Below are 26,258 nucleotides of genomic sequence, written 5' to 3'. Positions count from 1 at the left end.
TCTCCCCAAGGGACCAAAAGCGCGCGCCAAGGATCCCCATCCAAAGCCCCTGTGCAAGAGGCCACCTCAGACAATAGATTAACAGACTTGGAAGGGACCTTGTAGGTCATCTAGTCCAACCCCACCCCCCACTCCGCCTAAGCAGGAGACCCTACACCATTTCTGGCAACCCCAAGGTCGGGGGAGGGTCCGTTTTTGGCACGTTTTTTTCCTCCTTCTCAAAGGCTCTCCCGTATTTCCCCCCCCACCACCACCGTTGGTAGATCCAAGGATCCAGAAACGCGCCAGGGTGTGTGTTTTCCACCCGCGAGTTTGTTCAAGGAGGCGCGTTTTTACGCGCCGGCCTGGCTTCTTTCCGGAGCGGGGAAAGGGCGCAGAGGAGAGCGAGAAAACGCCTCTCTGCTTGGCGGCTCAAAATCAAAAACCCTCCTTTCCCTGGGGAGCTGGAAGCGAGATTTCTCCGGGAAAGGCTTAGCGGACGTGGGGGACGTGCGGGAAAGGGATCCCTTTTTTGGGGGTGGTGGGGTGGGGATGGCCGGAGGGCCCTCCTCCCCTTCCTGCTGAGCGAGAAGGAGGCGGCCGGCAGCCGGCGAGGCTTCTTTGCCAGCCCTTGCCTGGCCATCTCTCCGCGGCTCAGCCAATGGCAGCGTAGGAAGGGGGCAGGTTTTTCCACTTAGTCACTCTCGCGTGGAGGAAAAGCAGAGAGAAAAGGAGCATCCTTTTTATTTATTTAATTTTTTTCCCCCCGGCGGGGTTGAAGACGGGACCGCTGGGGTCTTTTTGTTGTTGTTGTTGGTTTTTCCTTCCCGCCAATCCCCCCCCTTCTCAGAGAGCCGGGAAAGCGGCGCGCCTCCTTTCTCCATCCTCTCCGGCCCAGCTTTTTTTGGGGAGGTTGCCTTCCTTCTCTCGGGGGCTGCCTGTCCGGCTAAGCCGGACCCTCCGCTTTGCAGGATGATCGCCGCACAGCTGCTGGCCTATTACTTCACCGAGTTAAAGGATGACCAGGTCAAAAAGGTAATATATATACATATATATATATATATATAAAGGTCGCGCGAGGTCGCAGCTCCGCGGGGCCTGGGCGCGGGAAATGCCGCGCGCAACGGCGCATTCCTCTCTCTCTTGCGCGCACACCTGCCTGGGCTTGCTTTTTTTGTTTGGTTTTTTTTTGCACCTGGGGAAATGGGCTCCCGTCGCTTTTCGGGGTCGCGGAGCAGCCGAAAGAAGCAGCCCGCTGCAATGTCCTTGAAAGGGTGGGTGGGGGGAATGTAGGTGTCATAGCGGCGGGGAGTCCAACGCCGCCTTCATGGTTTCCCCCTCCCTGCTCAGGGCGGAACTTGCCGAGAGAATCGTCCACGAGGGACGGAGGATTCAGGGCCTAAGGGTTGCCTCCTCGTGTGCAAAAATCAATGCATGGGCATTGGGGGTGGGGGTGGGGGAGGGCTGGCTGCCGAGGCAGGTTTGAGTGAAACCCCCCCGCAATGATAAATTCCTCTCATATCTAGCAAAAGCGAGACTTTGGAGGCGGCTGCATCTCCCCCCCCCCCAAGGGTGGCTCTTGGGCACGTGCCTCAAATTTTTGGTCACCTCCTTAAATGATTCTGGGGTTCACTTGTGGGGAACCCACAAAAGCCCTCCCCCCTGAAATAAAGCCACCAAAGGCCGGATGGAGATCGTTGGATTAAAAAAATAATAATGGGGAAAAATGTAGACCTCTTCTGCAGCTCTTGTAATAATTACCTGAAAGTTGTCTCGGAGGACTCAAAATACTGTAGTCCTAAAAAATTGTGCAAAATTATTTCCTGACTCTTGGATGGAGTCAGGAAATCGGGTTCAGGTTGCAGGGCCAAGCTTTTTTTTTTTTTTTAAATTAATTTTAATTTTTAGTTTTCTCAGTGTTATAGGGCACTGCAGGCTTTGCAGACTGTATTTTATTAGGAATGGAAGGTGAGCAGTTCTGTATTGGAAGGAAGTGTTTACGATTACTTAAGAAAAGGAAGTGATCCATTGCTATATTGTGACTTGCAAAAAAAGATTGCCTATGAACTCAAAGCATAGTTTTATTAATTACCGGTGACTTTAATCTGATATTTAATGTGTTTTGTGTCAGTCACATTCTATTAAGAGGATAAGGATTTTAATATGAGATTGAGACCCACTTTGGAGATCATAAGATTTTTTTTTCTAAATGGTAACGTGTAGCTCTTGCAATAAGGAAAACATACACAGACAGCAATGGCAGTAACTGAGGAAATAGTTTATGACCAGGGTGGGGAGCCACTTTCTTCTGCGTGTTATTTGTACATTGTACAGAAATACCTTCTTCCTGGTTTCCTTGTAGGAGGAGAGTATGGCAGCAGACAGTCAGCTGAAGGTTATGACCTTTTTGCCTTTTAGTAAAAGTTGCTAGTTAGAAAAGAAACTACCAGATTCCTTTGGATTCCATTTTTTGCTTTATTAAAAATACCTATATCACCTTTTTCATGTTTCTGCTCCTGCTATCTCACAAAACATAGCCAATACTTTAAAGTAAGTGAAGCTAACTGTGAATATGCAGAAAAACAATGATTTCATCTGCTGTGATAAAATATTGGTGGATTTTTTTTTCTAGGAGAACGAACATCTCTCCTTTTAATACTAAGAAAAATAATTGGTATTAGTACTAAAATAATAGGTAAAATAATACTTTGCATTTAGCTGTTTTGAATTGAAAACTTTAAACTTTAAACTAAAAATAATACTGTAAAAGTAGTAATAATAAAGTAGTAAAGTAATACTACTTTAAAATAAATCATCTGTCTTCCAACAAAGAATATTGAAAAGAACCACGATGCTTCATAAAATATAAAGCAGGTCTTAGTTATTAGAGGTCCTGTGTATATTCAGAATTCTTATATTTTGCTACCTTGTTGGAAAAGTTAATTCTTATTCTAGATGGAGAAGTTTTAGATGATCAATATTAGATGACTGTGATAACTTATGACTCTAGTGTGTGTGTGTATGTGTGAGAAAGAGAGAGAGAAGTTGGGGTAATACATTATACTAAGCTATGGTTTGTTTGTTTTGATCATGGTTTTCTGAATACATTAGAGTGAGTGATTTATATGTCAGTGCTAAGCCATAAACGATGGTTTTCAAACTTAATATTTATGTTTAGACAGAAATTAACAACATGATGAACTCCATTGAAACAAAGAAAGATGAAAGCAAGTCCAATTTTGATAGTTGATGTTGAGACAACCCCTTAATGTTCCAGAATTCTTCATAAGAAAAAGAATTAGCTATTTATGACATTATGGGAATCCACCCCCTTCTAGAAGAATAAAATATTTTGGGAAATATTAAAAGAGGCAGAATATTATATTTCCCCAAAAGGAGAAATGGAGAAACATGCTCTTAGAGGCAGAAAGCAGCCCCAATTTCCTGTATAGTAAAACAGCCTCCAGCAGAAATCTTTAGAGATGGTGATGTTGGACCCATTAAGAAATCCTGGGGGATCGGATTAAAATTTACATCCTTCCCCCACCCAGTTTCTAAGGACAGGACATGACCTTTTAGGACATAATAAGATTAACCCACCACCATTAGAATAGCAAAAGACATTAGGCTCACTACCTGTTTTCCCCAAAATAAGACACCCCCTGATAATAAGCCCAATCGGGCTTTTGAGCGCATGGCAATGAAGCCAAGCACTTATTTCAGGATTCAAAAAAATATAAGACAGGGTCTTATTTTCAGGGAAACACATTGCACAATCCCTGCAGCATTTCAGAAATTGTTTAAAAATCCTTGCACTCATCAAGCTAATTTGTCAGCTGTCCAAAACTGCAGGCTGTGGTTCTTGCTCATCAATAAACTTTCCTACCAATCAGCCTCCATTTTATATCCAGTGCCTTTCTCCCAGCTTGGAACTGAACCAGATGGATTTTTCTTCCTACAACATGATTTTTTTTGTTTTATGTTGCACAGAAGTATATGGTTGATTAAAAATGCAGACAAATGAGAACATTGATGTTTTTAAGCCAATATAATAAGAAAGCCACTTGAATTAGGGAGTCATAGAGGAGCCCAGATGAGATAGACATGGGACACAAATTGATTCAAAAAACCTGGAAAGAAACTATTTCTTGAGCACTAATGTTTGCTTAAATTCTGACAGTTGCTACCCATAGTCCCATTGTAGATGGAAGAATTGTCAGTATGCTGTACTCCTGCCAAATAAGTAAATAGTTATTTACTTTTAACAAAATAGTTAGCTGCTGCTTTAAAATTGTTGCCTTTATTTGCAATTCCTCAATCACAAAAGTCTGTCTGTAAATCTCCTAAGTGAAACAAGGACTTAAAAAACTTTTACAAAATCTAGATTGAGCATGTACAAGTTGTAACTGGCCTGTAGTAAATTCCACTTTGTCGTTAAGGAGAAACTTCCTAACAGTGAGGACAATTAACCAGTGGAACAGCTTGCTTTCAGGAATGAGGGCACTTCATCACTGGATGTTTTTAAGAAGAGTCTAGACAATTGCTTACCTGAAATAGTATAGGTCCGTGATGGCGAACCTATGGCATGTATGCCACCCCTCTCTGTGGGCACGCAAGCCATTGCCCCAGCTCAGCTCCACTGCGGATGTGTGCGTGCCTCCCGCTGGCCAGCTGGTTTTTGGGTCACTGCTGCACATGCGTGGGGGGCGGGGTGCATGCAGGAGATGCACACGCATGCGCGGAGAACGGCGCACACGGGGTTGTGTGTGCATGCATGGGGGGGTGGGGCAGGTGGGGGGAGGTCGCATGCGCATTGCATTATGGGTGTGCATGTGCACGCTTTGGGCACTTGGTGCCAAAAAGGTTAGCCATCACTGGTATAGGTTCTCCTGCTTGGGGCGGGGGGGGATTGGGGGGCTGGAATAGAAGGCCTCCAAGGACCCTTCCAGCTATCCTATCCTATCCTATCCTATGATGGTAGAAATTGGTAAATACCATCTTGAGTGTTTCAGCTTCTTTGGGCAAAATCTGGTTGCAGTAGATGTAGCATTCTTCCATTTTTGTTGGAATCTCATCTGACTCAGATGTCCAGGTTTTATTTAGGATAGATAAATAGTGATTCTTTTTGGATGGTTGAGGGTTTTCAAGTACAGTTTTCTTTTCCAGATGGCAGCTGAAGATTTTTTTTGCTGTCCATCTTGGGGAGCTTGAAAGGGTTGGAACATCCCAGCAGTTTGATACTCTCCAAATACTTTGGTGTGTTCATGTTTCACGTGGCAGCTGAACTGGATCAAGGCACAACCTAGAGTTTGTCCCAAGATTGCCTTATAACTTGGCAGCACTGTGTAGAGTCAGTAGATGGTATAGACAGATAAGAGTCATAATGTTTCCCTGTTCTTCTCTTGTATTTAGAAAAGTTGTAATGTTTGCAAAGAGATGGGCCAAATGGAATTTCAATTTCTGTATGGATTTCAGTGATGATACTTCCATGCATTTGGATGGCCAACTGATATTTCAGAGTGTGAATGTTGATTGTTAGGTGCAACTAGAAAATGCTGTTCAGTTGGGTGCTGTAAATAAACTGCAAATAAAGAGTTTACATCAATGCAAGTCATTGGTTTTATGTTACACACATGTACGTTTTTTGGAGTTTCCCAAATAGCTTCTTCAGACAAGAAAATAAACAAAGTGCATATATACAGTAGATATTCTGCATTAAGACCATTTGACCATGTAGCCAAGGCAACAAAGTATGTGGGGCAAACTATGGAGCAATAAGATATAGGTACTTCTCGATTTACAACCATAATTGAGCCCAACATTTTCAGTGCTAAACAAGGCAGTTGTTAAGTGAGTTTTGCCCCATTTTTTTGATCCCCTGAGAATGCTGTAATGGTCATAGGTGTGAAAATCAGTCATAAGTCACTTTTTTCAGAGCTGTTGTAATTTCGAACTGTCTCTAAACATGGTTTAAGTTGACCACTACCTGCAACACCTAACTGTGACCTTCGCTTTAATCCATTTAATTGTAGATTGTCTTCCCTTTCTATGTTTCTTCACCTTTCCCAAGTACTATTTTTTTCCCTAGTCCATCATCTGCTTATATCACATGTGACCTTATATGAGTTTCTGCTTGTTGATGTTCATCATCTCTAGGGAATAGACAACCTTTATTTGTTCCAGGATAAATTCTTGTGGTCCATGGTACTTTAATACCCATCTCCAGATCCATAATTTGGTCTGTATTCCTTCTCTTGTTCTTTTTTAGTATCTTCTTTTCACATAGTTATCAGGGGAAAACCATTGCTTGAATTACACTGGCCCTTTCCCCTCCCTAGAAATGTCCTTTCCTTCATGATCTTGTCTATTGTTGCCTGCTCTCCGAGGATTAAACTTCTTTTTATTTCTCCAGCACATTTTTTTAAACTCGTCAACTGAGTTTACTAAGCAAGTTAGTTGATAACGTTTTTTGCCTAGAGTTAAACCAGTTTGGGTTCAGTCATCATAAATTCTTCTTGTTGCCTAAAGCTTTTATCTCCTATCTTGGGCTATCAAGATAGCTTATTCTTATAAGACTTTCATCTTTTCTTCTTTGAAATTTGTGGAATATTTTTCCCCACTTCAGTTTTAATTATGTCTCTTATATTTCCCCAAGCTCTTGGACTCTTTTTTTTTTTTTAACATGCGTTAAGAATACTGAATTTGTTCCTTACATTGATCTTGTGTATCCTGACTGTGTTTCCTTAGGTCAAATCTTGCTTGTATGTATGTGCCTGTCCTTAACTTTTGAAGTTTAACCCTGTATATTTGACACCACAAAATAACGTAAGATAAAATCTATTTTGAACTCATTCTACTGTGTGCTCCTAAAAGATTTTCAGCAATGGATGTGGCATTCAAATAAATAAAATTAACCTAGATATGCCCTTGATTTAATTAAAAGCTGCTGTAAAAAGAATCTTGCATTTTCAATATTCTTTTCTGTGAGAACTGTAGATCCTGGCCCATCTAGACAATTATTTGAATTTTAATTGTGCTAATAAACTCTTCCAAGCTGGAGCAAAAATATGCAAATAGTATTTCTTCAAACCGGTTACATTTAGAAATGCATGTATCAGTGCACAACAAAAATCCTATGGGTTAGTTTTGGCTTTAACTAACTGATGCAAGTTAGTGTTACTTTTCTCCCTGCATTCAGGGATGGTGGAACACAGTATGTAAGCTGATACACAACAGACTTCAAGCACTTTTTGTCTGAAATACAAATAGCCAAGTCACTGCCTTATCTGGTGGTTTCACCTGTACTGGAGGTAAGGCCAGTAAGGTTCCTATGGCAATACAAAGACAAGTGAGTCATACAGCCTTCTCTAATTTTAGTTAGCTGTGTAACAAGTTACTTAAACTCCAAATGACCAACTGTCTTTTTCAGGAAAGTTGTACCCAATGATTATGTTGGCTATTTATGTGTCAGATGTAGTCTCTCTGGAGTTGAGCTCAATTCCCAGTCACATCATGGACATATCCTTGTTTTCTTCTTGGCAACAATATGGAAGAAAGTTTGTCATAGCCTTGTTTTTTTAAAGAACAACACTTTCCAATCTACTACTTCCAAGCTATAAAGCTTTAGGATTTTCTCCCATCTTAAATAATTGTTTGCATCAAACATTGGAAATAATTGACAATATTGGATATTTATTTTCCTCTTATCTCTCCTTGCCTTCTCAGTTTTCTTAAGTTTGAAGTTTACCATCAATCTTCAAAATTTACTCTTGACAATTTAAAATTCTGAAGGTTTCTAAAATCTCATATTGGAACATCAAACTCAATTTCACGCTCAGGGATTTCCTGAACTCAAAAGCAAGGTGGTCTTGTTTGTATATTGTGTTTATTTTCCTGGGGTGGGGCATAAGTGTTTCATTGATGAAATTGGAGATTTGTAATGAATATTACCTGCTTTAAGCATTTTGTCTAGAGTAGGGGTGTCAAACTCGATTTCATTGAGGGCCGCATCAGGGTTGTGTTTGACCTCGCGGGGGGGGCATGGCCAGGGTGGGTGTGGCCAGCTTGACGTCACTCGTCTTGGGGATGCCTGTGGTGGCCCGAGTGCTCTGCCAGCGAAAACGGGATTCCAGACATCCGTTTTCAGCTGCGATGGCCTCCAACCCTCTGCCAGTGAAAATTGAGCTCAGTAGGGCTGTCAGTGGCTCTCAGGAGTTCCATTTTTGGCTGCAACCACCTCTTGCAACCCTCTGCCAGTGAAAACGGAGCTCGGGAGGGCTGCGTGCGGCCTTCCCGAGCTCCGTTTTCACTGGCAAAGGCACCACAGGCCAGTCCTTTACTGTTTCCTGGGCGGCCCCCGCAGGCCAGAACTAAGCACCCTGTGGCCGGATCCATCCCCCGGGCCTTGAGTTTGATAACTCTGCCCTATACCATCTCAGTGGCATGGCTGAATTGTTAAAGAAAGAGATGTTATTTCATTAAAAACAAAAAGTCAAGTTTTTTTCTAGTTCGGGTGCATTCTCAGTTGTCATGATTTAGTTACAAAGGTGCCTTCATTTTATTTTTTTATTTTTTTTTAAATTTTAAAAAGTTTTTTATTTTAAACACATTAAAAATCAAACATACATACAACAAAAAGTAACACAAAAAAGAAAAATATCACTTTTCTTTCATCTATACACAGCGGTCTGCTCTTTCTATACATCAATATTTACAAATATTTAAGTATTTACTTATTTGACGTTCATTTTCTACTTTATATCATTTCTTCTTTACTAACAAAAGATCATATACATTTCCCCCCTCCTTTCTTCATTCATTTAACTTATTTCCTTATGTTTCAACCATTCATACCATCTACTCCAAACCTTATAATACTTTGATTCTTCTTTCCCCATCATTTTAAAACAAGCATCATTTATTTATTAGTTTGTGCCTCCTAATTGGATTAAAAGAGAATCATTTGACAGTTAGGTTGGAAGCTTGGTGTTCACTGTGAGCAGAAGGGTAAATGCATTGTCATTGGTAGAGGAGTATTTCAATTATAGACCAAATATAAAACATTTGGCAAGGTGATGTTTTGGGCATGAGTTACTGAGCCAAATAGATTCCTAAAATAAATTCTAAAAAGTGGCATTCCAAACACTTAGTGTCTAGTAAATTGGAAATAGATGAATTATTTTTCCCCGCAGCAAAGTCAGTTAATTGCACAGTTACATTTTGATTTGATTTCACTGTTGCAACACAAATCAGTGGATACATGCTTGGATTCCAGGATTTTAATCTTTGTTGATGTAATGTACCCTGTTTCCCCCAAAATAAGACATCACCTGATAATAAACCCAATTGGGCTTTTGAGCGCATGGCAATAAGGCCAAGCACTTATTTCAGGGTTCAAAAAAAAATATAAGACAGGGTCTTATTTTTGGGAAAACACGATAATAATAGGCAAGCTACAATCAGCCAACAGCCTACATAAATAGGCTTTAAAGTTTAATGTAAGGAATAAAAAGCAAAAGCAGGGGAAAAAAAGAATCTACAGGAAGGCAATTCTTTTATTAAGTTAACGAGTTGTTAATTTAACAGTATGTAAGCTTTCAGATTCCTAAGAAGTCTTCCTTAAGGGATAGAGAAATCCTGGAAAGGAGAAAAAGAAGAGAAATATATTTTTAAATTGTGCTTGTTCCAGTGTTTGTAGCTTCAGTTCTACCTCTCTGTAACAGTAGTTGGAATAAATTTGGTGACAGGTGTATTTGGTCTAAAACGACGTCGTTAATGCTGATGATTGCAAAATGCCAAGCTTGCTGCCATGTAAAATATGCTTCCACTGATGCTTCTGTAATTTTGCATTCCTCAAGATTAAAACTGGGCTGGTTGTGCAAAAAGTTGCATAATGCTTTCAATTCTGTCCCAGATAAATTACAACAGAGAATTATATATATTTGTAGTGAACAATGAACAAAATTCTTCCCTTGTGAACTCAGGAACCTGGTAGGACCTCTTGAATTTAACTTGAAATAGTTAAGGGTCTGTGTGCCATCCCTTGCGTTCTCTTGCCACAAATCTGTCCTAGATTTGTGGACAGATTTATTTCAGATTGATCCGTTGTGAATGACATCACATTTAAAGGCATGGGTCTAGTTAGCTTAAAAACCTTCTCTGCCTTTCATGCTGGCAGACAGCCTCTAGTCCTTTCTTGGAGGGATGCCAGGTGCTGCATTTGGGGATACAGTGCTATGATAGCACAATTTTTTCTCTAACCAGGCAGGTAATCCTGCTAAAGTGCAGTTCCTTAGTGAGCCTTTGCATCTTGATCTCTGCATGCATTGTAATGAAAATCATTTTGCTAATGCCTTCAAAGCAACTACTTATTCCAGTGTTTCTCAGCTATGGCCACCTTTAGATGGATGGATTTAAGCTTCCAGAATTCCCCAACCCCCAAGGGAATTTATATTAGCTTAATATAAATAGAATTGTAGGGAAGCAAACTGCAAATAAGTTGAGCATGCATGGAAAAGTATTTCTGACTTTTGCTTTCCTACTGCTCCCTCCAAATCCTTGTAGCACAGGCCAGATTTAGGATAGATACTCAGACTCCTGGTCCATTTTTTGAATAATATTAATTACCGTATTGCAAATTTCAGCCTCAGTTTCTCAAGAGCTACCTTATCCTCTTGCTGGATTACATTTTAGAGATCTCTTCCCTGTATTGAAGTGTAGGAAGCTAGCACCCATCCCTCTCCTAGGAAAATGAAATATTCTAGGAAATATTTAAAAGGCAGAATATTTCTCCTAAAAGAGAGATAGAAATCTTAAGACAGAAACTCAGCCCCAGGTCCCTGCCCCCAGCAGATACTTTGGTTATTTACAAGACAAAAAACTGGGCCAGTTTATTTACAACACAAAAGACACACGGCTCTCAGGACATGATAGGATTAGCCCTCACTCAAGATCCAAAACAGAACAAAGTCATAATAGGAATTGCGCAAAGCCCCTTCATTACATCATCACCCAGCAAGATCCAACTAGGCCTGGGGCACAGACAGCCTACAAAGTTCAAAGCCCAGCAGAGGGTATAAATCTCTCCCTCTCTCACCCATGTGCTCTTTTTACCCAGGACCTCAAACCATGTGGTCCTGTTCACCATTAAACCATCTTTCCAAGCAGTCTCCATGTTCCCAGTGTCTTTCTCCCCACTTGGAACTGAACCCAGATGGACATTTCTTTCAACAGAAGGTAGGGGCTTCTCTGTGAGAGTGTTCTCAATTTCTTCTCCACCAGGTTTCCATTTTCAATCCATTTACATTTTCAAAGGAATTACATCAGTGGTGGGTTCCTCCCGGTTCGGTCCGGTTCGGCCGAGCCGGTAGCGGTGACGATATGATGTCACCGAACTGGTTCTCTGCCCCCCGCCCCCCCCACGTTATTCTTACCTTTCATTTGGTCCCACCCCCAATCTATTGCTGCCTCCTGAGTCCCAGCTGATGACTAGAGGGAAAAAAACTGTTTAAACTCTTGCCGCGGGGCTTCAAAGGGCCGTCCTACAGCTGATCAGTGTTAAAAGCAAACAAATGAGTCGGGTCGTAAGTGCGAGGACTGGTTGTAAGTGCGAGGACCTTCCAGAAATGACTCTGACCAGCTAGCCACGCCCACCTAGTCACATGACCTCCAAGCCACACCCACAAAATAAGCCACGCCCACAGTAAAAAAATTAAGAACCCATCCCTGAATTATATAACTATTTTAGTTCTGCTTTTATTGATTTGCTGTTTGATATGTGTGTCATGGGCCTGAAAGTGCTAGAAGAGAGCACCTGCTTGGGTCTGTATTTGATTTGATAGTTTGATCGGAAACTACTTAAGCATCTGGAATCTATGGGAGAAGGTAGTACAAAGTAAATGCTTAAATAAAAACATGGGGCATTTCAAAATCAAATTGTTGGGTGAGAATGTTGGACTGAACAACACCTGGCATCAAATGTCTTAAACATGATATTATTTGTAGAAAGTTGGTAGGGGAATTAAGTTCTTTTTTCATCCAGATGTCGATTTTTATTGTTTGAAATACTGGTTAGAGTTAGTAGGTTTTACCTATGTCTAGCCAAACAGTTAAGGACAGCGGTTCAATGTTCTTTAGCAAATGCAACATCAGGAACAATTTGTTCCTCTTGATCATGATCATGGATAGAAGGCAGGGTGGATAAAAATCAATGATTTTTTTAAAAAAAAATCAGATTTTTTTTATTTAAATTGGATTTTTTTGATTTTTATCGAATTTATTTTAATAAAAAAACTTTTGGGGTAAAAATCTATCCTAAGATAGTTTTCTATTTAAGATACATAAATAATTTAGTTTATTCAGCATGAAATGGAGCTTAGTTATGTAGCATGAGGCTGTATATTCTGCAACACTGGGACGATCGGTGAGTCAACAGTGGGTCAAAGGAGTAGCAGAGATGACAGTTGCTCTTTAAAAATTATGATTTAAATCGAGTTGATTTAAATCAAGCCTTTTTACTAGTGATTTAAATCATGATTTAAATCATGATTTAAATCAACTCGATTTAAATCTAATCCTCCCTGATAGAACGAAGTTTTTAAAAAGGCTGATAAATGTTGGTTGAAGCCATTAGATTGATTAAAAAAAGTTAAGGAAGACTTGATCATTAATATGCTTTATCAAGATTAAAATGATATCTAAAATTACTGTGTTTCAGAGAATAACTGTATTAATAGCAAATTAGCATTAATGGGGCTTTCTTCATTTCTAGCTGTTGGGTTACACAGAATGCTACCTTTTATTACTTTTAATTTGCTTCATAGTATCTATGAAAGATGTGCCATTTGGTTCCCTTCCGATATTTTGGGTCATACTGTACTCTGCCCAACCTTGTCATCTGTCTAGCCACTTGAGGCTGATGTGAGTTGAAGTCTAAAATACTTGTCAGGAATTAAGTATAAATCATTTAGGGAGAACTGCTTCTCATCATGTAATTTATAATTCCAAGTCTCTCCATGAACCAGGATGGTGCTACGCATGAATGTAGGAGATGATATTTTCACGCTTGTCCATTGCGCAGGAAACACCTGTTGCTTACATATTGGTTATGGGAAAGGTTAGATTAACATTTACAACAAGAATTAAGAGATATGGTGATGTCTCTACCTGGAAAGTTCGTCCCAATTTACGACCATACAAATTGTGGCACACTTTAAAAAGTTACTTCCAACCTGTTCTTGGAGTTACAAGTCTTCCTCCCTACGATCTCGTTTCAGATGCTTGACAAACAGTTCACATTTAGGATGGATTGCAGCCTCCCACAATCACAATGATTTCTATTTTTGTTGTCAGTTTCCTATGTTTTTTTTTTTTTTGCTAGTTTCCAGCAAAAAATGCCCATTTGGAAGAATGGGTTTGCTTATCAACTATTTAATTCATTTTACAACTGTGGTGATTTTTTTCATGACCATTGTAAAAACGTTGTAAAATTGAGTTTGGTCACTGGTATAGGAAGTCAGCACCCCCCTCTCCTACCCTTTCTTAGGGTAAAATTATTCACTTCTCTCCATTATCAGGAAAACACGATTACTTTTTATGAATGAGTTACTATTGTATCTATTGAGAAAACTGGAGTATTCCATTCAGTATCCATTTACAGAAATCCAGGCCAGCCTATTCACAACAAACCGCCTTCAGCCACAGCTCCCCCAGGCTGGAGCTGATGGGATTATGAATTTACATCCCCTCCCCAAATTCTAAGGACAGGACATGACCTTTAGGACATAATAGGATTTACCTACCACCATTAGAATAGCAAAAGACACAAGGCTCACTACATTGCCCAACCCCCTGAAGCATCTCAATCACAAAACCCCAAAACCTTATAAAGATCCATCCACTCACTCAGCCATTTTGTCAGCCACCCCAGAAACATGCTACTGTCCCTGAAGTTTCTGGAAACCAAATAAACAGAGAGCTTCTTTCCTTGTAGCCAGCCTCCATTTTATTCCCAGTGATTTTCTCCTGGACTGGAACTGGATTGGATTTTTCTTCCCACACTGGTATCAGCCCGTGGTCTGCCTTTACTCTGTGAAATGTCTGTAAAGAAATTTCAGCTAGAACACTGTGTTCAATTTTGTCTTCTGATTGGAGGTTCCACTGGTGGTCATGTGTGTTTTTTGCCTACTTCTTGTTTTCTGGACTCAGTTTAAGGTGGTGTTGATAGAGAAATCTGAACTTCTTAGAACCAATACAGAGATGTCTTCTTTTGTTTACGTTCAGCTGAGAACCTCTCTGTTTCATCATTCCTCTAGCATTAGGATAGATCTACATTACAAAGAGAATAATTTTGAGCTGCTTCTTCTCAGCTCAGGGATTTCCTGAACTCAAAAGCAAGGTGGTCTTGTTTGTGTATTGTGTTTTATTTTCCTGGGGTGGGGGCATAAGTGTTTCTTTGATGGAATTAGAGATTTGTAATGGATATTACCTGCTCTAAGCATTTTGTTTAGAGTAGGGGTGTCAAACTCGATTTCATTGAGGGCCGCATCAGGGTTGTTTTTGACCTCGGGGACGGGGGGCGTGGCCAGTTCAACATCACTCATGTCGGGAGCACCTGCCCGAGCATTCGTGACAGCAAAAACGAGCTCCCGAGCTCCGTTTTTGGCTGCGACAGCTGCCTGCAACCCTCTGCCAGCAAAAACGGCGGCCCTCCCGAGCTCCATTTTTGCTGGCAGAAGCACCGCGGGCCAGTCCTTTGCTGTTTGCAGGGTGGCCCCGCGGGCCAGATCTAAACACCCCACGGGTCAAATGCGGCCTGCAGTCTTTGAGTTTGACACTCTGGTCTAGAGCATGCCATACTTCAGCATTTTACAAAAGATTTAGCAACCTTATGTTCAGAAACAAAATCACACAAGGTTTGAATCGTCTGTGTTTCTCTCTGCCTCCTATATAGATTGATAAGTATTTATACGCCATGCGGCTGTCGGATGAAACTTTGCTGGATATTATGGGTCGCTTCAGGAGCGAAATGAAGAATGGCCTCTCTAGGGATTTTAACCCAACGGCCTCTGTAAAGATGCTGCCTACCTTTGTAAGATCTATTCCTGATGGCTCAGGTAAGGGGTACTATTCTTGTGATGTGCTGCTAAAATTGTTAATGAAGATGGTTTCCTAAAACAAGTCCAGTATTGTTCCTTCCAATATAGTGAGATCTGTTAATTCCATTTGTGGCCATAGTGACCCTAAAGCGAATAAAACTGTAAGAAAAAAATATGTAATAGTAGTAGCCCTATAAAAAACTTTCCAGTCTAATAGAACATGTTATTTACCAAAACATAAGTTACAACCATTTGTTTAGTGACCGTTTGAAGTTACAGAGTCATCCCCCCCCCCCCAAAAAAAAATTATGACTGCTCCTCACACTTACGACCATTGCAGCATCCTCAGGGACTCATGATCAGAATTCAGGTGCTTACTAACGTGCACGATTTGACAATAGCTGCAGGATCCTGGGATCATGTGATAATCAATTGCAACCATCCCAACCAGCTTCTGACAAGCAAAGTCAATGGGGGAAGCCAGATTCACTTAATGACCGCATGATTCACTTAACAACTGCAGAGATTCACTTAACAGTTGTAGCAAAAAGGTAACAAAATAGGCTCAGCAACTATCTTGCTTAGCTCAGAAATTCTGTGCCAATTGTGGCTGTTAGTTTAGGACTACTGTACCTGTAGAACATCCCTAGTGCCGTGTTACGGGGTGAGCTCCCGTTACTTGTCCCAGCTTCTGCCAACCTAGCTGTTCGAAAGCACGTAAAAAATGCAAGTAGAAAAATAGGGACCACTTTGGTGGGAAGGTAACAGCATTCCGTGTGCCTTTATTTTATTTATTTATCATTTTATTTTATTAGATTTTTATACTGCCCTTCTCCCACTGGACTCAGGGCGGTGAACAGCCAAGAATAAAAACATCACATACAAAAATTTAAAATTATTTTTTAAAAAAGAATTAAACAAATTTTGGCCCAATAAATTTAAAACACCCCAACTAAAATCAATTAACAAATAAAAATATTTAAGGTTGGCGTTGAGTCATGCCAGCCACATGACCACGGAGATGTCTTTGGACAGTGCTGGCTATTTGGCTTTGAAACGGAGATGAGCACAGCCCCCCTAGAGTCGGGGACGACTAGCACGTGTGTGCGAGGGGGACCTTTATCTTTTAACTGTAGAACAGGGGTGTCAAACTCGATTTCATTGAGGGCCGCATCAGGGTTATGTTTGATCTTGGCCAGAGTGGGCATGGCCTGTTTGATGTCACTCATGTCGGGGGCACCTGTGGCACCCCGAGCGCACTGCCAGTGAAAACGGGCTCCTGAGCTCCTTTTCCAGCTGCGATGGCCGCCATCGCAGCCGGAAAAGGAGCTCAGGAGCCCGTTTTTGCTGGCAGAGGCACCACGGGCTGGTCCCTCATTGTTTCCAGGGTGGGCCCGCGGGCCAGATCTAAGCATTCCGTGGGCCGGATTAGGCCCGTGGGCCTTGAGTTTGACATCCCTGACTAAGATAAAAAGAACACATAATTTGCAGGGGATATGTTCAAGATAGGAACAGCTTAATTGGAATCTATATAAGAGAGAAACTCTTCTAGAGCAAGTCTCAACAATAGTGTTGCTTATCATGACCAGATTTGTGCTCCTTTGAGAAGGCCGTTGAGGTGGCACAAAATCTTGTTCTCCTATAGTTCTCCCAGCCCCCACGGATTGGGCCCTGCTGCAGGAGTGTGTGTGCATGTTCGTATATACTGTATGTCTTAAAAATTAAATAGAAAAATGCCCCAAATCCTCACATCATCTTTCAGAATTAGATCTCTCCTGAGAATGTGGCTGCTCATTAGTATATATTGCATACAGGGTGTTCTCAAAGTCAAGCCCCATAGGCCAATCACAATAGGTTTTATTAATTTTGTTATTTTTTTTTTATTTTTCAGAGAAAATGTAACTGGATTTAGGAATGTTCAACAGTCACAGGTCAAGCAAACAAAGAAACTTTTAAAAGAAAATGGCAACCAAGTTGAAAATTTAATGTTAATTTATATAATACATTTTTCCAGGCGGCCTAGCTTTTGGTACACTGAATATTGCCCTTCAAGCACATTGAGTTTGAATTTTTCAAACAAGCGCAACATGTTTGAATTTTTGGCGATGTAGGGTTCCCTTCCCCCCCGCCACTTTCTTACAAAAAGAAAAAGAAATCAGGGTGGGAATAGAAGCAAAAAGACCCCAAGGAGCAAATTACTTTGAGCCTTCTCTTTAACCAGCACCACTCTCCTAAATTGGCCTGGAATTGGTCTAATACATTTTTTGGGCCCTCTCCTAGTCTTCCTTACTTGTCAACTTTAGTCCCTAGGGAGTTGGGCGGCATAGAAATATGATTAATTAAATTAAATTAAATTAAACTTCAGACAGAAAAAGCAAGTTGAAAAAAATCAGGATGTTGAATTGTGACTTTCGATCTCTCAGGTGTTGCCCAGCCCTAGTTTGGTTGCATCTGACAACATCATTTAATTAAAGGTAAAGGTTCCCCTCGCACATATGTGCTAGTTGTTCTCGACTCCAGGGGGCGGTGCTCATCTCTGTTTCAAAGCCGAAGAGCCAGCGCTGTCCGAAGACATCTCCATGGTCATATAGTCGACATGACTAAATGCCAAAGGCTCATGGAATGCTGTTACCTTCCCACCAAAGGTGGCCCCTATTTTTCTACTTGCATTTTTTACATGCTTTCGAACTGCTAGGTTGGCAGAAGCTGGGACAAGTAACGGGAGCTCACCCCGTTATGCGGCACTAGGGATTTGAACCGCTGAACTGCCGACCTTTTGATCGACAAGTTCAGTGTCTTAGCCACTGAGCCACCGTGTCCCATATGACCCATACCTAAATGCTTAATTAGATAAGCATTATTTCCATATAATATTTGGTTCCCTCCCCAAACGTTACTGCCTTATAAACTGAAGAAACAGCTTGGGGCTCTCTTTTATGTATTCTGTTCAGTGAAAAGAAAAATTCTAGCTCTTGTCGTTTGATTAGGCTTCTCTTTCAAGCCAGCACTTGGCTTTGGGGTTTTATCTTGCTTTGTTAAGAATCATAAAGAATTCAAAATGAGATGTAATTGCAATTAACACCCACATGCTGGCTGGGGAATTCTGGGAGTTGAAGTCCACACATCTTAAAATTGCCAAGTTTGGAAAACACTGCTTTAGTATTCAAAACTTCAATAATACTGGAGAGATTTGAATGTATCCAAAACTGTTTCGATCCTTCTTGTGGACACGATCTGCTGTGTACAGAAATGTGTACAGAAAGGATCATATAATAAAAGCACAGGTTTAGATAGGAAGTCCAGGGAGAAGAAATTACTGATAGTTCTATGAATATGTGATGGATTTCCCCCCCTGAAAAGTTTTACCCAATATGGTATATCCTCTGGAAAGCAAATTCTATGAGCTCTTGTAAAATTAGTGATGGATTGCTAATTTGGAGTGATGGATTCATAGTCCAGAATATGTGAAGAGAATCAGATTGGAGGAAGCTAGCATAAATAATAGTTACATTATTCATAAATTCAGAATTTAGTAGTAAGGTTGAAGCATTGCAGCGTACTCATTCACAGGCGCAAAGAATGTCACTTTTGCTATGTCATTCATGTCATGAATTGTATCATTTGCATGATGACAGGATGATCACACATTGTGTAGGGCTTTTACTAGATGTTTGTGAGTAAATCAGCCATTAATTGATATCATGTGCATAGACCATCTGTGGTTTTAGCATCTTTCTTCTTACTTTTCTTATCACATGATGTAAACTCTCACTTCTGAGATATTGGCAGACCACACTTTCTATTAAATCATAGTGCATACAACGCACAATGGATAGTTCAAATTGCAATTTGCTTGCATTTTAAGATCACAAGACAGCAGGTGGGAAGAGGAAGAAAACAAATTTCAGGTCATAGCCATCCATGCAGATAATATGGAATTAATTCCTTAACACCTGATTGTGATTTGCCTTTACATCGGAATCTCCTTTCAAGTGTTTTGCTGAATGGGCATCTGATTTCTGTTTTCAGGCTGCAGGTTAATTTACTAGCTATTACAGAATCCACGTTAGTTTAAATTGTACTGAGGCTTGTTTACATTTGCTGAAAAAAAGGTACCATCTGTTCCACTGTTTATCTTTGAGGCCTTATTTTGTGATAATGGCTTGTTTTTAAGCAATCAATGGGCTACAGCGATAAAGTCTATTTGTGCACTTGGTATAATGGGAAGCACTTGTCCCCGACAGTGTCATTTCACATCGTTTGATCTCCAGAAGTGCAATACGATGCATTGGCGTCTGGAAGAATTGTGGTGGTGTCACATACGTTATGATGGCATCACAGAAATGAGGGCATGCTGTACAATTTTCATCAATTGTGATTTGTATGATGATGTCACGACTCATGTGACATCATTTGCTCTCCCTGTGACCATCTATGTCAGGAGTGTCAAATTCACGGCACGCAACCCGGATGCATCCTACGCAGGCCATGCCCATCCCAGCTCCACAAAGGGGAACGACATGATATTGATTGATTGATTGATTGATTGATTTGATTTGATTTATATGCCGCCCTTCTCTGGAGACTCAGGGCAGCTTACAATGCGTTAAGCAATAGCCTTCATATTTTTGTATATTTTATACAAAGTCAGCTTATTGCCCCCACAATCCGGGTCCTCATTTTACCTACCTTAGAAAGGATGGAAAGCTGAGTCAACCTTGAGCCTGGTGAGATTTGAAATTGCAGTAATTGCAGGCAGCTGATGTTAATAACAGTGCTTTAGTCTGCTGCGCCACCAGGGCTCTTTGTCACGTGAGGGCAATGTGACACCGCGAGTTTGACACCCGTGATCTATGTTCAGCTTGGAAATGATGCTGATCCAACAGCTTGGGAAGACGTGCCTTGCATTCCTTGCTGAGTTGAGAGAGTGCTTGGCTTCAATCCTTACAAATAGATGGCAGCATTGTGGCGTTACATGAATTCCTTGTTGGCTCTCAGATTTTGCACAGTTTCATTGCTCCTTCAGTATGGCTGGGGTTGAACAGCACAATTAATTACTCTACTGAATGACCCCACTTACACATTTTGGCCAGTAAAGTGCTGCAGGAGGCCGTCCAGGCCAAAAATGGGGTACAGGGGCCACATGTGCCCCCCCGGCCTGTTTTGGCTGCCAGAGGCACCGTGGGCCAGTCCTTTGCTAGTTCTAGGCTGCCGCCCCAGGCCAGAATTAAGCACCCAGCAGGCCGTATCCAGCCCGCAGGCCTTGAGTTTAACACCCCTGCACTAGGAGATAGGAAAAAAAAAATCTGAGATGAACATTGACCATGCTTAGCTGCCTATGTGCGTCCTGTGCATGCACATGCATCTCCCACATGCCCCCTGCCCCCACGCATGCATGGTAGAGACCTGAAAACCAGCTGGCTGGCGGGAGGTGCACACATATGTGCGGTGGAGCTGAACTGGGGCGATGGCTTGCGTGTCCGCAGAGGTTCGCCATCATGGTCATAGAATAAAGATTTGGGAGCTGCTTATGGCTGATATCAGATTACATACATCTGTGAGAATGTCTACATGCTTTGAAAAAGATAATTTAAATGCAGGGGAGTACCTATGAAACACCTGTTCTTGAATCATTAAAGCAGACTCATCTTTTTCCAAGTTCACCTGGTTGCTTTAGAACTGTGATGGCGAACCTATGGCACGCGTGCCACAGGTGGCACGTTGAGCCATATCTGCGGGCACATGAGCATCGCCCTAGCTCCAGCTGATTTTTGGGCCTTGTGGGCCTACTGGAATTCAGGAAATGGGCCGTTTCCGGCCTCCGGAGGGCTTCCGGGCAGGGATGAGAGAATTACGGGTGTGGACACACGCACACGTGACCCCCCACGCCGCCCCCGCTTTTGGCACGCGGCGGCAAAAAAGGTTAGTCATCACTGCTTTAGAAGCTATTCCTTGCTGTCTCTGTAGGTGACCATATCCAAAGAGAGACGCTTTTGAAACACTTGTGTTAGCCTGGGAAAAAAACAACAACTTATGATTGCCTTAATGATGAACAAATCTCACTAATGTCTTTTCAGAACACCTCTTTTGAAGGATATACATAACCTGTTATGTGGATGGTTCAGATGTTTTGGAGATACTAATAGATAGTTGTGGCTGTTGTGGCTCCGTTACCGGAGCCTGTGTCATCGTCAGGAGAGGACTCCAAGAGTGAAGGGGAGGAGTTGGCAAGGCCTCCCTCTCCAGGACCCTCCTCTCTGGCAATGCCTTGGGCGTCTGCCGAAGGGCAAGAGATAGGGCCAGGGCCAAGCACGTCTACGCAGCCTCAGATGGACAGTGATGAGGGTAATGAGTCTTGGCTGGACCCACGCCAGCGTAGCAGAGATAAGCGCGCACAACAGAAGAAAGGGCGTGCCCAAGATTAGTCACTGGACCACACCCCACAGGATATAAAAGGGAGCGTGGTGGCCAGTCAAACCTTGTGATGAACAAAGCTGAAAGCTTCCACGCCATTCTACATTGCCGGACTTTTGCTTTAAGACTGGATTATCTCTGGACTTGATTGTAATTATTGAGCTGCTTTCCTTTGATGTATCAGAAGTGGGAAGAAGTTATCTCTCCTCTTTGTAAATAATAAACTCTTGGCAGGCAGCCACTAGGTTGTTGCCAAGTTCCGTTATCATAAGGAAAAGGATTTTGCCGGCTGGTTTGGTCTTTAACTCCTGAATGTCTGTTGGGGTGTGTGCGTGGGGTTGGGGACAGATCAGTGGCATTCTGCACATTTTGACAGTAATATTGAGGGCCTTTTCTAGAATTAGGCAGGAAGATTTAGATAAGGCCCGATCAGACTTCCCCTCCTTGCTGGGAAGCAGGATGAGGTCCTCTTAGAAGTGTGAGAAGTCTCTTCAATTATAATTTGATTGCTGGAAGAGGACCTCAGAGTGATAGAGAGCAACGGACTTCATTCTTCTGCTGCTCACCAATGTTGCCTACAAGGGAATCCAAACCCAGAATTCCTACCACATTTTTACAGACAGGGAAGACTAGCTGGTCCAGTTGATGTTCAAGCCATATTGTGGTGGCACATATTTTGAGTCTATATTTCAACTCCCTAATCTTGGCTATTTAAAAGCAATGTAAAACAGTTTTTGGCAGACTGAGATTCTCCCTGCATAAATAATAGTTTCCTTTGGGAGGAAGGAATTACTTGGAATCTTTCAGGTCTATTTATGGCAATTTGCTTAGTTTCAGTCATACAGTAGGTTAGGGTGAGCTTAATTTCTGAATTAATTATCCTTTGGGATAAGATGTATTAAAATTATTACAAGTATTAAAGTAAATTATTACAAGTATGCAAGTATTAAAATCCTTTTTTTTTTCCATAGAAATAGTTTCAGTAGTTTTACAGGCAGTCCTCGACTTGCAATCACAATTCAGCCCAATATTTCTGTTGCTAAATGAGACATTTGTTAAGTGAATTTCCCCCCCATCTTACGACCTTTCTTGCCACAGCTTTTAAGGGAATCACTGCAGTTGTAAAGTTAGTAACACGGTTATTAAGTGAATTTGGCTTCCCCATTGACTTTGCTGGTCAGAAGGTCGCAAAAGTTTGATCACATGACCTCGGGACACTGCAGTCGTCATAAATATGAGTCGCCAAGCACCTGAATTTTGATCACATGACCATGGGGAGGCTGCTCACAGTCGTAAGTGTGAAAAACGGTGATAAGTTACTTTTCAGTGCCATTGTAACTGAATTGTCACTAAGTGAATTGTTGTAAGTCAAGGACTACTTGTACTTAATGCTCTTTCCTTCCTTCTTTCCTTCCACCATCCTTCTCTCATGCCACATATACACATACAGAAAGTTTTGATCTCTATACATGTAAATTTTAGTATACCGTATTTTTCGGAGTATAAGAGGCACCTACCTTTTTTGGTGAGGAAAAAAAGAAAAAGAAATCTCCCTCTGCCTCTGAGCAATTTTGCCTCCTTACAGCAAACAGCCTGTTTTACTTTCATTTTCGTTTTCAGCATAGCTTGATTAGCACAAGGGAAAAAAAAATCTGCTCCAGCAATTTACCTCTTTGCAGCAAGCAGCAGAGCCTTGTGCAAAACAGCTGAGAGCAAATCAGCTGAGAGTCGGGAGGCGGATCCAATCAACTTGTGCTAATTAGGGTGTGCTGAAGCTGAAAGGAGCTGTTTCTTCTTGCTGTTTGCTTGCAAGGTTGTAACTGCTGCGAGGCAGAGGCCGAAGGGTTGGGTCCGGTGGGTGGGCGGGGCTACAGTCGGTCTATAAGATGCACCTAAATTTTCACCCCCTTTTCACCCCTCTTATACTCCGAAAAATATGGTAAGTACCAGTAATAAGTCTTTTTTTAAAGCTTAGCCTTTCATAATAATATTTTATAATCGGCTTAGCTCTGCTGAAATGGTTCTTAAAGTTTTTGTAGACTTTAAAATTGAATCTGAATTATAACGGGCTTTCTGGAAGGCTGTATAAGGGTGTACACAGGGGTGATATTCAATTACCTTCACTACCGGTTCGCAAATGTGAGCGCGCCCGCCTCCGTGCATGCACAAGGCCTTCCGCACATGTGCAGAGCGTCAAAAACGTGGATAAATGGGATGTGATTACATCCGGGCAGGTGGGCGGAGTCACCCGCAGCCACCGCTACTGGTTCGGCCAATCCAGATAGAATTAGCTGAATACCACCACTGGTGTACAAACATTTGGAAGAGTTGCTTTGCACTAGTGCATTTGTAAATATGAAGCACTTCTTTTTGGAGCATTAAAGCAACCACATCCTCTGCTATGTTTGTGCAGATGCCTTGAAGCAGGGGTGAAATCCAGAAGGTTCTGACAGGTTCTGGAGAACCGGTAGCGGAAATTTCGAGCAGTTTGAAGAATTGTCAAATATCACCTCTGGCTGCCCCCAGAGTGGGGTGGGAATGGAGATTTTTCAATATCCTTCCCCCAGGAGTGAGGTGCGAATGGAGATTTTGCAATATCCTTCCCCCAGGAGTGGGGAGGGAATAGGGATTTTGCAGTATCCTTCCCCTGCCATGCCCACCAAGCCACACCACACCCACCAAGCCACTCCCCAGGAGTGGGGAGGGAATGGGGATTTTTTAGTATCCTTCCTCTGGAGTGGAGTGGGAATGGAGATTTTGCAGTATCCTTCCCCCAGGAGTGAGGTGCGAATGGAGATTTTGCAATATCCTTCCCCCAGGAATGGGGAGGGAATGGGGATTTTTTTTAGTATCCTTTCCCTGGAGTGGGGTGGGAATGGAGATTTTGCAATATCCTTCCCCCAGGAATGGGGAGGGAATGGGGATTTTTTTAGTATCCTTCCCCTGCCACACCCACCAAGCCATGCCCACAGAACCGGTAGTAAAGAAATTTGGATTTCACCACTGCCTTGAAGACTCTCCCTGGTTGCTTCTGTAGATGTGTGCATAGGCAAAACACACATCCTTGAGTGTCCTTGAGTGATTGTGCATGTATACACATATTTATTTTTATTTATTTATTTTATTAAATTTCTATACCGCCCTTCTCCCGAAGGACTCAGGGCGGTGAACAGCCAGAAGATAAAACACAGGAATACAAAATTTAAAATAAATTAAAACGAATTAAATAATTTAGGCTGAATTTTAAAATACCCCATAATTAAACAGATTAAAATTTGTGTTTAAAATTTAAATTTAAAAGAGGAGATGATTTAGGCCAGGCCAGCTTGATGAAATAAAAACGTTTTATTTGATGAATTAAAAACGACGGAAGGTGCGAAGATCCGGGATCCTCCGTATCTCCGGGGGGAGCTCGTTCCAGATCGTAGGTGCCCCCACAGAGAAGGCTCTCCCCCTAGGGGCCGCCAGTCGACATTGTTTGGCCGACGGCACCCGGAGGAGGCCCTCTCTATGGGAGCGTACTGGCCGGTGGGAGGCTATTGGTGGTAGCAGGCGGTCCCGTAGACATATGGGGGTAGCTGTAGAGAGCTTTCAGAAGAATTGAATGTATCTTGCAATGAATGCAATTCATCTAATGCATCAAAGGGAGATGCTTTATCAGTGTATCCTTGCTTTGCAGAGCACCTCCTTAAGCACTTATTATTTGGAGCTTTCAATCCTGATGCAGATGCTCAGTGAACTTTAAGTATTGACCACATAATGGCTATGAGCTTGGTTGAAGTCATTTGCTGCTCATTTCTTAATCACTTTTGGAAATTGCTTTTTTAACCTAAAGCCATTATTTTAGAGCACTGGCGAGTCTCCTTCAATATTTAGCCAAAGTAGTTTTAAATCCTTGACTTACAACTACAGTTGGGACCAAAATTTCCATTGCTAACCAAACAAGGTGTTAAGTGAGTCATGGCCAATTTAGAACAATTTTTTTTCTATAGTTTTATTTTGGTTTAATGATTTAAAAATGTTTTGGGAATAGACCAATTAGAATGTTGATGTTGGAAAGTTACAAATAGGTTAAGACTCCAGATAGATTTGAAATTTTTTTTTTTTTCAAATTAATTATAAGAATCCTTTCCTTGGGAAAATGATTATTTTGAATTCCTAAAATAAAATGAAAGGATGGGACTTTGAAGGCTGGACATTTAGAGGGCACCAAAAGGAACTAAAAATTACAATTAAAAGGAGAAGAACACTTAATTTGATTTACAGAACGCAGCAAAATATTTTAATATTGGATATATTGAAGGATATGAACAGTGGGCCTAGAAGTTAATTTTAAAAATGTCTGCCTATAGTCTATCTATAAAAATGTTATAGATAGACTATACTTAAGGAAGAGGAATAACCAGACAAGACTGATTTGAATGTGAATTTAAAAATGAAAGCCTACAAGAATGATTTGGGAAAAAAGATGCTACATTGGATATATAAATAAAACTGGTTGATGTCTTAATAATTAAAATGAATATACAGATAACAGACCTAGAGAGTGATCTGGATAGCCTTCATATTTTGATTTACAAAGACGTTTTGTTAAAAGGTTTGAAAGGTTTTGTGAAAAGGGCCAAAAAATGAAAAGGAATCAAGTTCTAGGACAGTATTGGAATGGATTAAAAGATAAAAATTGTTAAAAGTAAAAGGAAGGAATATAAAGTTGGTTTATTTAATTAAGGCTAAAAATAGATAGATTGTGATCTCTGGTAAGACTTTGAT

At 41.4% G+C, this 26,258-nt stretch overlaps 1 protein-coding gene across 1 annotated transcript in view; it reads left to right on the top strand.

Moving 5' to 3' along the window:
* Positions 1-285: 285 nt before the first annotated feature.
* The window catches only part of LOC117677991 (hexokinase-1), a 64,664-nt gene continuing 38,691 nt past the window's right edge, over positions 286-26,258 (top strand). Inside the window, exons 1-2 of the mRNA XM_034438636.3 lie at positions 286-1,014; positions 14,930-15,092. Of these exons, the coding sequence (XP_034294527.1) occupies positions 952-1,014; positions 14,930-15,092 (226 nt within the window). The 5' untranslated portion in view covers positions 286-951. The remainder of the gene's footprint in view (positions 1,015-14,929; positions 15,093-26,258) is intronic.

Source organism: Pantherophis guttatus, chromosome 6 (assembly GCF_059756535.1).
Source record: "Pantherophis guttatus breed Tessera chromosome 6, ASM5975653v1, whole genome shotgun sequence".
In the NCBI taxonomy this organism is placed as follows: Eukaryota; Metazoa; Chordata; class Lepidosauria; order Squamata; family Colubridae; genus Pantherophis; species Pantherophis guttatus.
This window is presented reverse-complemented; position numbering and strand designations above follow the sequence as displayed.